This window comes from Heterocephalus glaber, unplaced genomic scaffold, assembly GCF_053883595.1.
Source record: "Heterocephalus glaber isolate CG9 unplaced genomic scaffold, H.glaber_assembly_v1.0 deba00001687, whole genome shotgun sequence".
Classification (NCBI taxonomy): domain Eukaryota; kingdom Metazoa; phylum Chordata; class Mammalia; order Rodentia; family Bathyergidae; genus Heterocephalus; species Heterocephalus glaber.
In genome coordinates this window covers 28131902-28146089 of record NW_028258412.1, presented here as the reverse complement: position 1 = coordinate 28146089, position 14188 = coordinate 28131902, and the positions used below count along the sequence as shown (strand labels likewise).

General features: G+C 40.1%; 1 protein-coding gene across 1 annotated transcript in view; it reads right to left on the bottom strand.

The window, feature by feature from the left end:
* LOC147822052 (uncharacterized) overlaps positions 1-12565 on the bottom strand; it is a 90004-nt gene extending 77439 nt beyond the window's left edge. The window contains exons 1-3 of the mRNA XM_087198682.1: positions 12509-12565; positions 12326-12465; positions 6901-7098 (exon numbers count right to left, since the gene is read on the bottom strand). Of these exons, the coding sequence (XP_087054808.1) occupies positions 6901-7098; positions 12326-12465; positions 12509-12565 (395 nt within the window). The remainder of the gene's footprint in view (positions 1-6900; positions 7099-12325; positions 12466-12508) is intronic.
* Positions 12566-14188: the final 1623 nt, after the last annotated feature.

The following is a 14188-nucleotide window of genomic DNA, read 5'->3' as shown; positions in this document are numbered from 1 at the left end:
TAGGTGCAAGGTCCTGAGTTCAATCCCCAGTACAGCAAAATAACCCTAGAACAGACACAGATAAAAAAAATTGAGGAGCTGAGGAGAATGATGGAAATCATGAATAGGAAAGAATTGGAAAACATGAAACACATCCAAGCAGATCAAGAAATTAAAAATTCTGGGCCAGGGATTTAGCTCAGTGGTTCCACCACCTGCCTCACAAGCACAAGGACCCGAGTTCAATCCCCAGTACCAAAAAAAAAGAAATTAAAAATTACATTGAAAGTTTCTGCAGCAGAACAAGCAAATGTGAGGACAGAATTTCAGATATACAAGACAGGATTGCAGTCAGCAAGCAAGAAAATCAAGACTTCTTAAAAATAGCAAGGGATCATGAGAAATCAATCCTACAGTTATTAGATGATACAAAAAAGAATAAGTTAAGCTTGATTAGAGTCAATGAAGGAGAAGATAGCACAAAAGATATAAATAAACTTTTCACAGAAGTAATCACAGAAAAGTTCCCAAACAGAATTTGACTTAAAGACAAGTAAGGCATAAAGAACACCAACTAGCCTGATCAAAAAAAACCCTACACCTAGGCATGTAATAGTCAAGATTCCAGAAATCCAACACAGAAGAAAATATTAAAAGTTCGAGAAAAGAAACAAATTGCATACAAAGGAAAGCCCATCAGAATCTCAGCAGACTTCTCAACACAAACCCTCAAGTCAAGGAGAGCCTGGAATGAAGTATTTCAAGTTCTAAAATAAAACAATCTCCAACCCAGACTGAGGTATCTTGCAAAACTATCTTTCAAAATTGATGGAGAAATAAGATATTTTCACAATTAACAACACCTGAGGAACCTGATGAATACCAAACCAACACTCCAAAAAATTCTAAACAATATCCTAGGAAAAGACAATGAGGGTCCCAACTCCATGAAGCCCAACAGAATGAATTCATCAGGCAAGGCAAGAAATTAAACACAAAAGGGGAAAAAATCCAACAACAGAAAAAGATCAAGACAAGGATAAGTCAATCTGTATCAGTTATAACCATCAATGTTAATGATCTCAATTCATCAATCAAAAGAAACAGACTGGCAGAATGGATGAAAAAGCAAGATCCAACAATATGCTGCATACAAGAAACACACTTAATTCAAGAAAAGTCATAGACTGAAAGTCAAAGGATGGGAAACAATACTCCACGTGACAAGAACCTGAAAGAAAGCAGGGGTACCCAGCCTATTTGCAGACAAAGTGGATTTCAAACCAAGACTAATTAAGAGAGACAAAGAAGGTCACTACATCCTTGTAAAGAGAACACTTCAAGAGAAAGAGATGACAATCATAAATATATATGCACCAAATACTAATGCACACAACTATGTAAAACAAATATTAATGGGCATGAAAAATCAAACAAGCACTAAGGGCCTGGGGATTTAGCTCAGTGGTTCTGCCGCCTGCCTCACAACCACAAGGTCCCAAGTTCGATCCCCAATACCAGAAAAAAAAGAAAAAAAACATTTGGGCTAGGGATTTAGCTCAGTGCTTCTGCTGCTTACCTTGCAAGAGGAAGGTCCCGAGTTCAATTCCCCAGTACCAAAAAACAAAAAATCAAATAAGCACTAATACAGTTGTCATGGGGGACCTCAATATCCCACTGTCACAAATAGACAGATCAATTAGACAAAAAAATCAACCATGAAATACTAGAATTGAACCAAACTATTGAACAAATGAACATAATAGATGTCTACAGAGTATTCCACCCACATCAGAATACACATTCTTCTCAGCTGCACACAAGTCAGTCTCCAAAATAGACCACATGCTAGCTCATAGAACAAGCTTAAGTAAATGCACAGGAATAGAAGTTATCCCCTGTATATTATCAGATCATAGTCCAATAAAATTGGAGATCAATACCAAAAGAAACCACAAAAACTTTATAAACACATGGAAATTGAATAACAACCTCCTGAACAACCAATGAGTCACAGAGGAAATTAAAGAAGAAATTAGACAGTTTCTAAAATTGAATGACAATGCCAATACAATATACCACAATTTATGAGACACAGTGAAAGCAGTTCTACGAGGGAAATTCATAGCAATGAATACCCTTATTAGGAAAACAGAGCAAGCTCAAATAAAGAACCTAATACTGAACCTCAAGCTTCTAGAAAAAGAAGAGCAAGACAAACCCAAAGCTTGTACAAGAGAGGAAATTATAAAGATTAGAGCAGAAATCAATGCAATGGAGACTAAGAGAATGATACAAAAAAATCAACAAATCAAAGAGTTGGTTCTTCTAAAGAATAAACAAAATTGACAAACCCTAAGCCAACCTTATCAAAAAAAGGAAAGAAAAAGCCCAAATCCATGCAATTAGGAATGAAAAAGGTGAAGTCACAATAGATCCTGGAGAAATCCAAAGGATCATCAGTACCTACTGTGAGAACCTGTACTCCAATAAGATGGAAAACACAGAAGAAACAAACTTCTAGATACATATGAATTTCCAAAGTTGAACAAAAATGATATAAAAATTCTAAATGACCCAATATCAATTAATGAAATTAAAAATGTAATTAAAAACTTACCAACAAAGAAAAGCCCAGGTCCTAATGATTTCACTGCTGAATTCTACAAGAAATTTAGAAAAGAGCTAATGCCACTACAGCTCAAACTCTTTAATGAAATTGAATGGGAAGCAATACTTCCAAATTCATTCCTGGAAGCAAGCATCACCTTGATCTGGAAAGCAGAGAAAGACCCAACCAAAAAAGAGAACTACAGGCCAATCTCACTAATGAACATAGAAACAAAAATCCTCAATAAAATACTGGCAAACAATGCAGAAGATCAAACACCCTGACCAAGTAAGATTCTTTCCAGGGATGCATGGATGTTCAACATATGTAAATCAATAAATGTAACACATTATATTAACAGAGTCAAGAAGAAAAACCATATGATCATCTCAATAGATGCAGCAAAAGCATTTGACAAAATCCGACACCCATTCGTGATTTAAAAAACCCTACAAAAAATTCATATAGATGGTCTTTATCTCAACCTGATAAAAGCCACCTATGAAAAATCAATAGCCAACATCATACTAAATGGACAAAAACTGAAAGTTTTCACACTAAAATCAGGAACAAGACAAGAATGTCCACTATCACCACTCCTGTTCAATACAGTTCTGGAAACATCAGCCACAGCAATTAGACAAGAGAAAAAAATAAACTAAAGATAGGAAATGAAGAAACTAAATTGTCATTATTTGTGGATGACATGATACTCTATGTAGAAGATCCCAAAAACTCCACCAAAAGTCTTCATGACTTAATAACCAAATTCAGTAAAGTAGCTAGATAAAAGGTCAACATTCAAAAATCAATAGCCTTCCTATACATGAACAGCAGACTCATTGAGAGAGGAACTGGGAAAACAACTCCTTTCACAATAGCATCCAAAAAAATTAAATACCTAGGAGTCAATCTAACGAAGGAAGTAAAAGACCTCTACTCTGAAAACTACAGCATTCTGAAAAAAGAGACTGAAGAAGATATCAGAAAATGGAAAGATCCCTTGCTGTTGGGTAGGAAGAATCAATATAGTGAAAATGGCCGTACCCCCCAGAATGCACATGGTCTCATCTGATCTTGGAAGCTAAGCAGGGTTGGGCCTGGTTAGTACTTAGTACTTGGATGGGAGACCAAAACTACTATATGGATTCAATGCAATCCCGATTGAAATTCCAACAGCATTATTTCACAGAACTAGAGAAAACAATCCAAAAATTCATTTGGAACTAGAAGAGACCTAGAACAGCAAAAGTAATTCTAGGCAACAAAGACAAGGCAGGGGGTATCAGAATGCCCAACTTGAAACTATACTACAAAGTTACTGTGATAAAAACAGGATGGTACTGGCAAAGGAACAAACCTGAGAATCAATGAAACAGATTAGAAGATCCAGACATAGTCAACCACCTCATCTTTGACAAATGAGCCAAACGCCCTCACTGGAAGAAAGATAGCCTCTTTAATAAATGGTGCTGGAAAAACTGGGTTTCAACTTGCCAAAGACTAAAACTAGACCCATTTCTTTCACCATGGACTAAACTAAAATCAAAATGGATCAAAGATCTAACTATTGAAACAGAAACACTAGGGGCCAGAGATTTAGCTCAGTGGTTCCACTGCCTGCCTTGCAAGTGCAAGGACCTGAGTTTGATCCTAGGTACCAAAAAAAAAAAATCAAAAGAAACAGAAACACTATACCTGCTGGAAGATAGGTTAGGTAGAAATTTTAAAGATGGTGTAGAATAGATTTTATGACCAAAACCTCGGTCACACAGGAACTAGCACAAAGAATCAACAACTGGAATCTCAACTTATTAAAAAGCTTCTCCACAGCAAGAGAAACCACCAACAGAGTGAAAAGACAACCCACAATGTGGGGAAAAAATTTTACCAGCTGTTCCTCAGACAAAGGACTATCTAGAATATATAAAGAACTTTTAAAAATCAGACCCCTCCCCAAATTTAAAGACCCAATCCAAAAATGGGCATCTGAAATGAAGAGACATTTCTCAAAGAAGTAGAAGAAGCAAATAAATATTTGAAAAACTGTTCAACCTCACTAGTCATTCAAGAGAAGCAAATGAAAACAACGCTGAGATTCCACCTCACTCTAGAAAGAATGGCTGCTATCAAGAAATCAACCAGTAACAAATGCTGGCGGGGCTGTGGGGAAAAAAGAACCCTTCTCCACTGTTGGTGAGAATGTAGACTGGTGCAACCACTGTGGAAACCACATGTAAAGATTCCTCAAAAAAACACGATTAGAGGTTCCATTTGACCCAGCTATTCCCCTCCTGGGTACCTTCCCAAAAGAATTAAAAGCATCATACCACAGCAATATGTACACGGCCATGTTTATAGTGGCACAGATTGTAAGAGCTTGGAAACAGCCCAAATGCCCATCAACTGTTGACTGGATAAAGAAGATGTGGTTTGGTTTTTTTTATATAAAATGGAGTACTGGGCCGGGAATTTAGCTCCATGGCACTGCACCTGCCTTGAAAGCACAAGGTCCTAAGTTCAATCCCCAGTACTGAAAAAAAGGAGTACTACTCAGCCATAAAGAATAATGAGCTACAGACATTTATAGCTAAATGGATGGACCTTGAGACCATATTCTTAAGTGAAATAAATGGGACACACATGTGTAAATACTGAATTGTTTCTCTGGTATGAGAAACAAAGTGTAAATGAGAACCAAAATATTTAATTGATATTGTGAAATGGGAAGAAAAAGTTCAAAGGGGAAGGGGAACTAGGGAGTAGGGGTGGAGGAAAGAAAAGAAAAGAAAGAAAAAAATGAGAAAAAGGAAAAAATGGAAACAAAGCTTTTGTAAATAGGGAGGGGTGGAGGGGTGTAAGGGAAGGGGAATGGGAAAAAACAAAAACCAAGCTATATCATGTATAGGTACAAATTCCCATTGATGAATGCGATCATAATGTACACCTAAAAATCTACCAATAAACTTAATTTTTTAAAAAGTAAGCATTACTGAGGCAGGAGGATCATGAGTTTGAGGCCAGCCTGGGAAACTTAGCAAGATTCTATTTTAAAATAAAAATGGATGGGGCTGTAGTTCAGTGGCAGAGTGTTCCTGGGTTTGATAAACCCAGTACTACAAAACAAAACAAAACAAACAAAAAGTAAGCATTATGCTAGGCATGGTGGCTCATGCCTATAATCCCAGCACTCAGGAGGCTGAGACAGGAAGATTGCTATAAGTTCAAGGCTAACCTGGGCTACATAGCAAGATCTTGTCTCAAAATCAAAACAAAAAGCAAGGACCCAAGTTCAATCCCTGGTACCAAAAAAAAAAAAAAATTGAAACACAGAAAGTAAGCAATAAAAGAGACTAAGGTATAACTCAGTGGTAGAGTGCTTGTCTAGCATGCACAAAGCCCTGGTTTCAATTTCCAGTACCAAAATAAGCCAGGGATTTAGTGGTTCCAGCACCTGGCTCGCAAGCACAAGGTCCCTAGTTCGATCCCTGGTACCAAAAAAAAATAAAAAATAAAAACAAAGAAGGAAGAAAGAAAAAATAAATAGAACGAAGAAGCCAAATTAAAAAAAAAAATAGAAAACTACAAACACTGACCACTAGTTAATGCTACACATATGGAAGTATTTAAAGAAAGAAGTTCTGATGTTTAAAATATATTATGAAATCTAAAAATTATGAAATATACCAAAAATAAGATGGACTAATGAGTGCACAGAGGGACAGATACTGTGACAAAGTAAGGGTAGTAAATGCTAGGTGGCAGACAAACAGATGTCCACTGATACAATGCTTTCAATTCTGCCCTGTATATCAAAGCAAACAACAAAAAAAGTGTGCAGTAAAAGAAGCACCCCAGGTAAAATCTAAATACGAACTTTGTATCAAGTTTTGTTTTCATCTTTAATATGCATCAAACAAAGAATGTCATAAAGATGAAGAGTCTAATATTAACTCTTGTTAAAATGAAGAGTCTAAAATTGAGGACTGAGTTGGAGTCTGAGATCACATATTTACAACAACTTCCAGAACCACATACATTTTATAAGCACACATTAATGAAAGAATACTTGTAAAACACAGAATAATTTGGGGGGGGAGGGGTGAAAAAGGAGAAAGCAAGTGAGTATGTGAAAATAGAAGAATATTTAAATAAGGGTCGATATGGACCTTACATTAAACAGGGATGTACGAAAAAGCTATGAAATAAGGCATAATTAACTTAGTCCTTTGATCTAAGAAAGGATTGCCACCCCTCTCCCCACCAGAACAAAAGTAATAATGGAAGTGGGAATAAGCAAGTAACTTAGCCAGGATCTGGTGATTTTCAGCTGCTCATGGGAAATAAACAGCCATCCTAGGACTTGCTCTGTCCTGTGACTCTTCTGCTTCTGCCCTGCTGATATAGGAAGAAGTCTCTGGTCAGGACTCCCTGGGCCCACGATGGATTCCCAACCTTGGAGCTTGCTGATCCTATCACATGAACTGTCTTGTTCCTGGAGGTAAGACCTGTGGTCTCAACAGAAAATTCACTTTAGGTTTGGGCCCAGTCTTGGTCTCCGTTGGTGACAACATTGCAGAGCAGGACTATTAGGAATTAGGAGGGGAGAAAGGTTTAGAACAAGGTAAGAAGGTAAGAAGGGAGGATGGAGAGGAGCGTTATTCCAGAAACCATTTCAACAACACAATACAACATGTAAATGTGAAAGGAACACACTGGAAACAAGGCATGTTTGACCCAGGAAATAAAGAGTCAGAGGGAGGAAAAAGGGTCCTGCCATAGCTCAGAACCAACAGTCAGTTGTGTTCTGAGCCCTTCACGGCATCAAGAGAGGGAGGAGCCTCAAACCTTAAGGATTAGAAAGATATCCTGTTCCATTCCAGCCCCAAATAGGGCCTTCTTCCCAACAAAATGGCTTCCTCATAAACCAGGAAACCACTTCACTTACACTGAAAAAAGAAAAAGACAAACCATACATTATTGTGGAAAAACAAGGAACCAAATGAGGCTGACAGGCAGTAAAAGCACATCCGAAATATGTTAAACACACACACACACAAATTATAACCTAGTACTTCACACTGAACTAAAAGGAATTAGGAAAGCACAACTTTGAAAAGACACATATATTGTAAATAAAAAAGCCTAAGGACTGGGGATTTAGCTCAGTGGTGCTGAACCTGCCTCTCAAGCACAAGGTCCCAAGTTAGATTCCTGGAACCAAAAAATAAAAACAAAATTGTGAAAAAAGCCTAGTAGATTCCTAGACAAATGGAGAATGTGAAATGAGAAATATCAAAATTAGTAAATGAAATTAAAAAAAAAAAACCATTAAGAAACGAATGAGAGGGCCAGGGATTTAGCTCAGTGGTTCCGCCGCCAGCCTCTCAAGTGCAAGGACTGGAGTTCGATCCCCGGCACCAAAAAAAACCAAAAACCAAAAACCAAAAGAAACAAATGAGAGCTGAGGCAGGATTCCAAGTTCAAGCCCAGCTTGGAAAACAGCAAAACCCTGTCTCAAAATACTAAAAAAAAATTTCTTTTTTCTTAAAGGAGAGGAGAGTAGCTTGTTACAAAGGCCCTGGGTTGAATCCTCCATACCATAAAACATTGAGAAATGGAAAAAAAAATTGAGAAATGAAGACTTAATTAAAAGGAATACAGAACAGAACCATAGGAGCTAGAGATAACACAGGTGAAAAGTGAAGAAAGTCTAAGGAAGTAAAGAAGAAATGAAAATAATTCCTGGATCTCAGGATGTAGATCAGTGGTAGAGTGCCTAGCATAAGTAAGGCCGAGTTTAATCCAAGCAGCACACACACACACAAAAAAAATTCTACAGAAATAAACAGTGAGTGAAATATAAATTATACACAGCTGTCACAAAGATATTTCCATAATCTTAATATGGACAATCAAACAAATACTCAAAGAGGGAGAATCTACAAACCAATAACAATCCTCTTGTGATAATGGTAGGATGAAGAACAGTAACACAGAAAGCTGGTTTTTGCATAATAAAAGACAGTGTGTGAGTGCTTGCCATACAGAGATCATACAATATCCAGTTTGCTTGACTTCTTTCATTTATAATGCTTTTGCCTTGTTATAACTTGTACCAATGTGTCCCTTTTATTGCTCAGTAGTATTTTGATTTGTGTACCAGTTAATGGACATTTAGATTTTTCTCTGGAGCCCAAGGCTGCCCTTTCAGGGCCTCTCCATTTACACAGGGCCAGGTGCAACCACTCTGCTCTGGGCTCTGGAAGGTACTGTATTATATTTAACTGGATCTACTTTGTCACTTTTACCTGGTCCTAGGAGCAAGAAGCTGATGACAAAAGACCCTTTGTGGGTAAATGATAATTACTATTAGGACCCAGGACCCTGGAATCTCTGTCTCTTGAGAAATTCTCAATTTACATGCAGAGGCAGTCACTGGCCAGGGAATTAGTGCAGAGAAGAGCAGCATCCACCACTGGACTATAGCTCTCACCAGTGTCTCCATTTCTGGGGCCTCACAGAGCTCCCAAACTTCTTCTCAGGACCACAACAGTCATCATCTGTCTCCCACCCTGCCTCTCCATGTGCCTGCTTTGATCCACTTACAACTCATTCTCTACTCAGCAGCCAGAAGGGGCCTTTGAAAACCCTAAGCAAGTTGCTCTGTTCCCTTTTGTTTTTTCTTTTGGTACTGGGGATCAAACTCAGGATCTTGGGCTTTCAAGGCTGGCAGTGGCACCACTGACCTAAATCCCCAGCCTGCTCTCCTCCCTTTCTTAACACCTCCTCATTGACTTGGCCTCCTCTATCCAATACCCCCACAGCACAGGCCTTCCATCCCTGTTGTGAAGGCACCTGGCACCCTGGATCATCTTCCACCTGCTCCTCTCAAGCTGGCTTGCACCTGTGACTCAGATCACAGCTGAAATGTCATTTCCTCAGTGCCTTCCCTGAGCACCCAATTAAAATAGCCACCACTTATTCTTTCACATTAAGCAACTTTAATTCTGATGTTCTTTTCACTTGACAGCAGTTTCTTCATCATTTAGTTGTCATCCATCTCCTTTCCAACAAGATGGATTCTATCAGTCTCATTCATGATGAGCCTGGGATCTGGAAGAAGGCATGGCACATAGTAGGTGTGCAATAAACACCTGAAGAATGAACAAGTGCATGTTTCAAAATCCATAGGTTATAGTTTGGATCTATTACAGTGCTCTTTATCTTAAAAGGGTATACACTTTTGTATTAAGAACTGTGGGTATGGAGCCTGACTTCTTTCATTTAATTCTGACTTCTGCTACTTGGCAAATGACTTTACCTTTCTTTGTCACAATCTCCTCAACTGTAAAATGGGGCTAATATGAGTACCTTCCTCATAAGGCTGCTGTGAGGATAAAAGCCATTCTCTGTGAAGTGTTAGACCTGTGGCTGGGACACATTAACACTGTATAAATGTTCACTAGTGTAATAAAGCTATAAAGCTCTCTCCATGTAAGTCCTCTACATTTCTTAGGTTGATTGTAATTTTATCTTTTGTCGCTGTTGTAAATAGAATAATTTTTCATTACACTTTCAAAACAGATACATTTTACAAAAGGGAAATCTATTGAGTCTTAGACTGATTTTGTTGGATTACTGGATTCTCCAGAAGCAAATCTTCCCATCACAACATAGCTCCTGGATCAGTCTCTGCCACTGTCTCCACTGCTTCATTGCGACAACATCTGCACTAACTGCCATTCCTGCTCTCTCTCCCTCCCCTCTTCCTGCCCATCACACATACACTCACTCTGCTCCAGAAACATTACCAACAACACCCACAACCCACCAGCACCACCAAACACAATTTAGGTTTCCATGCCATGGTTTAAATGTTTGTGTCCCTCCAAAATTATTTGAAACTTAATTCCCACTATGGTGGTTGTTAAGGGGTAAGACTTTCTTGGAAAAGATTAAGTCACAAGAGCACTGCCCTTGTGAACAAGATTAATCCCTTTATAAAAGAGCCTTCAGAAGGGTGCACAGGGAATGGGGAAAAAATAAGAACCAAGATACAGGTACAAGCACCCAATGATAAATGTAAATGTATTGTATACCTAAAATGTACCAATAAAAGAATTTAAGGGAAAAAAAGAGTCTTCAGAGAGCTGCCTCTTCTGCCAACCTACCTCTTCTGCCAGGTGAAGACACAGCATTTGTCCCTTTTTAACCCTTACTCCATGTGAGTACACTGTAATAATGTGCCACCTTGGTAGGAGAGAGCAAGCCCCATTAGGCACTAGACCTACTGGCACCTAGGTCCTAGACTTCCTGGTCTCTAGAACTGTGAGAGAATAAATTCTTTTTAAATTACCTGGTGTGTGGTATTTTGTTATACATAGCAGCACAGTAGACTATGATAATAATATAACATTATCTAACCTCCCTACAGCATCTCATGTGGCAATCATTTTTCAGGCTTTCTTATCTTTAACTCTGAAACGCAAGTCTCTCACTTTTCTTGGGCTCCACCTGAGACCCCAGCTTCTTTCTGTGCTTTCCCTTGTCATTTGCCAAAGCACTGTCATTAGCTCTTACCTCATGGTACATCCTTCCCGAGCCAATGTGAGCACGCCTCATCACAGAACTTCCTCTTGAGACACATGCCTACCCACCCACCCACCTGAAAGTCTAGCCCCACAGAAGCAAGAGTAGCCTTCTCTTGATGCTACCCCAAATCCAGGCTTACACAGCAGAGCTGAGGCACTGCACCCTGGTTCTCCTGTCTCACTAACCAGCGGCACGTAAGTACTTAGTTACCAATCTTGTTGCTTCTGCCTCTTTACTGCCTCTCTTTTCTTCAAATCACTAGTTGAATTAAGTTGTTGTCTTCTCTTGCCAATTGCTAAATGTTTTATCCAAAAATCCTCTGTAAAAACTCTAGGCCAGCCTTCAGTCTCGTGTACACTAACCTCACTCATCTTTCAAATCTCAATCCAAGAAACTCTTATTCCTGAAGCATTTCTTGGGGTGTCTTTACTTCCAAAACTGACAATCTGCTGTGTCCTCCATGCACTTCCAGAGCTGACTCCCTGGGGACCTACAAACTTGTCATTGTGCTTTTTCCATCCACCAGATCACTGTCTTCTAAGGCAAGGAAAGGAACAACCCATTTTTTCATTCTTAGCATTTGACGAGGGACCAACAAACAAAAAATAATAAACAAAACTGTGGTTAAGTGAATAAACAAGTGTGCCCTTTCCTAAATGAGGACCAAAGACCTCATTAGACAACACATTCAATGACTGTGAGCCAAAGACATTGAAAGACTATCCCTTATTTAACTCAAAGTTCAAGGCTGGCAGAAAAAGGATGCAGGGAGGAGAGGTCCCACTGGAAGAAGCATTTCTGGAAAGTCTAACGTGCTCCAAATAGGCCAGGGACTTGGAAGGGCGGTGAAGTGAGTGTTCACAGGAAGCTCGGGGCCTGGAGGAGAAGCAGGACATCGGGTCCTGCTCAGGAAGGGCCTTTCAGGTAAGGGAGGAAACGCACCCAAACAGAGGCCGTGCAGGTTCTCGTGGCCACGCCCTCCGTCGGCGTCGCGGGCGCGGCCAGCAGAGACAGCACCAAGGCGAAAGGTCGCCCGGGCTGCCACCTGCACGGGGAAGTACTTCCCGCCCACGGCCCTGGCTCCCCATCTCCACCCTCAGCGACCCGGGTCCAGGAGACCGGACTAGGCTAGCTCCGTACCATCCCGCACCTCGGCGCGCCGGGCTCCTGTAGCCCTTCAGGGACAGCAGCGGAGGCACCAGGGGTGAGCTGCCTGCACAGCACAGAGCCGGAGTGCGCGTGTCAGATCGGCAGGGGCCCCGCTGCGGAGGCTGTAGTGTCTGTCGGCCAAAGAAGAAGTACAGAAACCGCTAGCAGAACTGCGTTCGCGCCACCTCCGGGCAGCCAGCGGCGGATAAGGATGCACATGAAACACGTCATCGCGACCCATAGCGTGAGGAACTACAATCTCAGAAACCTCTGTGCTGGGCGGGCAGCATGAGGGCTCCACAAGGCTGGAAGCTGTGACGCTCCCAAATCGGCCCTGGACTTGCTAGACTCGAACCTCAGAGAGACTCGCGTGAAAGCAAAAGAGAGGGTATGCGAGTTGCATTACAAGGGTTACCAAATTGGTAAAATTCTTAATTTACTTTACACTTTAATAACCCAAGGATTCATCATATAGAAGTCTCTATTAAGTTACACATTAAACATAAGTAACATTTTAATGAAATTTTTTTTTTAAAATTAGTACTTTTTAATATCTTAATAAAAGCCAGCTGGATTCTCGTATTTACTTATGTATTTGGTCTGCCATGGATTGTGATAGGTCTCCCACTACCTCAGCAGCTATTATGTATAGTAGCTGCCCTCTTCCTATGTCCCTTGCCCACTCCCCTGTGTGACGTCACACCAAGATGGTTGCTCTCACCAAAGAATAAACCCTTCTTCCCAGCATGCCCCTGTTCCCGCCTAGAAAGTAACCTAATACTCGCTCACCTCCTACCACCTAGTGACATCACTGGCTCCTCCATTCCCTAGTCACTACCTCACTCAACCCCACCTCAGCCCCTAAAAACCCTACCCCAGTCTCTATAAAAGACTCTCCCTCCCCTGGCCATATTGCTTTTGTCTCTACTTTGTTCAGAGACAGCCCGGCAGATCTGTTCCCCTAATAAAGGCTTGTTGTGGCCTGGTCTGGTCTTGGTCTTTGGCCCTTTTACCTGACAGATTGCTTTCAGTAAGAGCTGACAAAGGATAGTGTTGCACTGTACAAAATGAAACCACATAGGGAACTTTCCTCTCTTACATTAAAATTCATTGATCTACTTTGCACTTTGAATGGATTCTCTTCTCATGCATGATGTAACACCATATATTGCTCACCTGAGTTAGTGTTAGGCCTTCCCAATGATGACATATTTCATTATACAGGAAAGATCATATTCATTAATATCATCATTGATCTTAAGTGTTGTCAGGCTGTGAACTTCTCAGTGACAGGTAAAAGTTTCTCATCTTTTGCCAGAAAACTAATACTGTGCGTGTGTGTGTGCACATGCATGCTGGGGATTGAACCTAGGGCCTTGTACAAGCTATGCAAACACTCTACACTGAGCTATACTCCAGCCCCAGAAGAGTCTTAATATTGGCAAAAATTACTGCCATTTGTTTTCCTTGAAGTGACAAGCTCTCTTGATTATTTTGGAGAAAATATCTACCAAGATCATTCAATACTTCTTTAATACAAGCCTCAGCTCCCAGTTGAAATAATCATACACTTACACTTTCTTGAGACAGCTATGAAACTTTGGTACACAACCCAGAATATCCATTGCATAGATATTAAAAGGACATATACTCGGGTTGAGGATTTATCTCAGTGATTCTGCTGCCTGCCTGGCAAGCGCAAGGACCCAAGATCGATCCCCGGTACCAAAAGAAAAAAAAAAGAGGACATATACTCAATGGCTGAAATTTAATAAAAGAGACTATGTTTACTGCTTCATTTGGGGGATCCTGAAGGGATATTCATCTAATGTGTCTTTATGAGTATGTACTGAT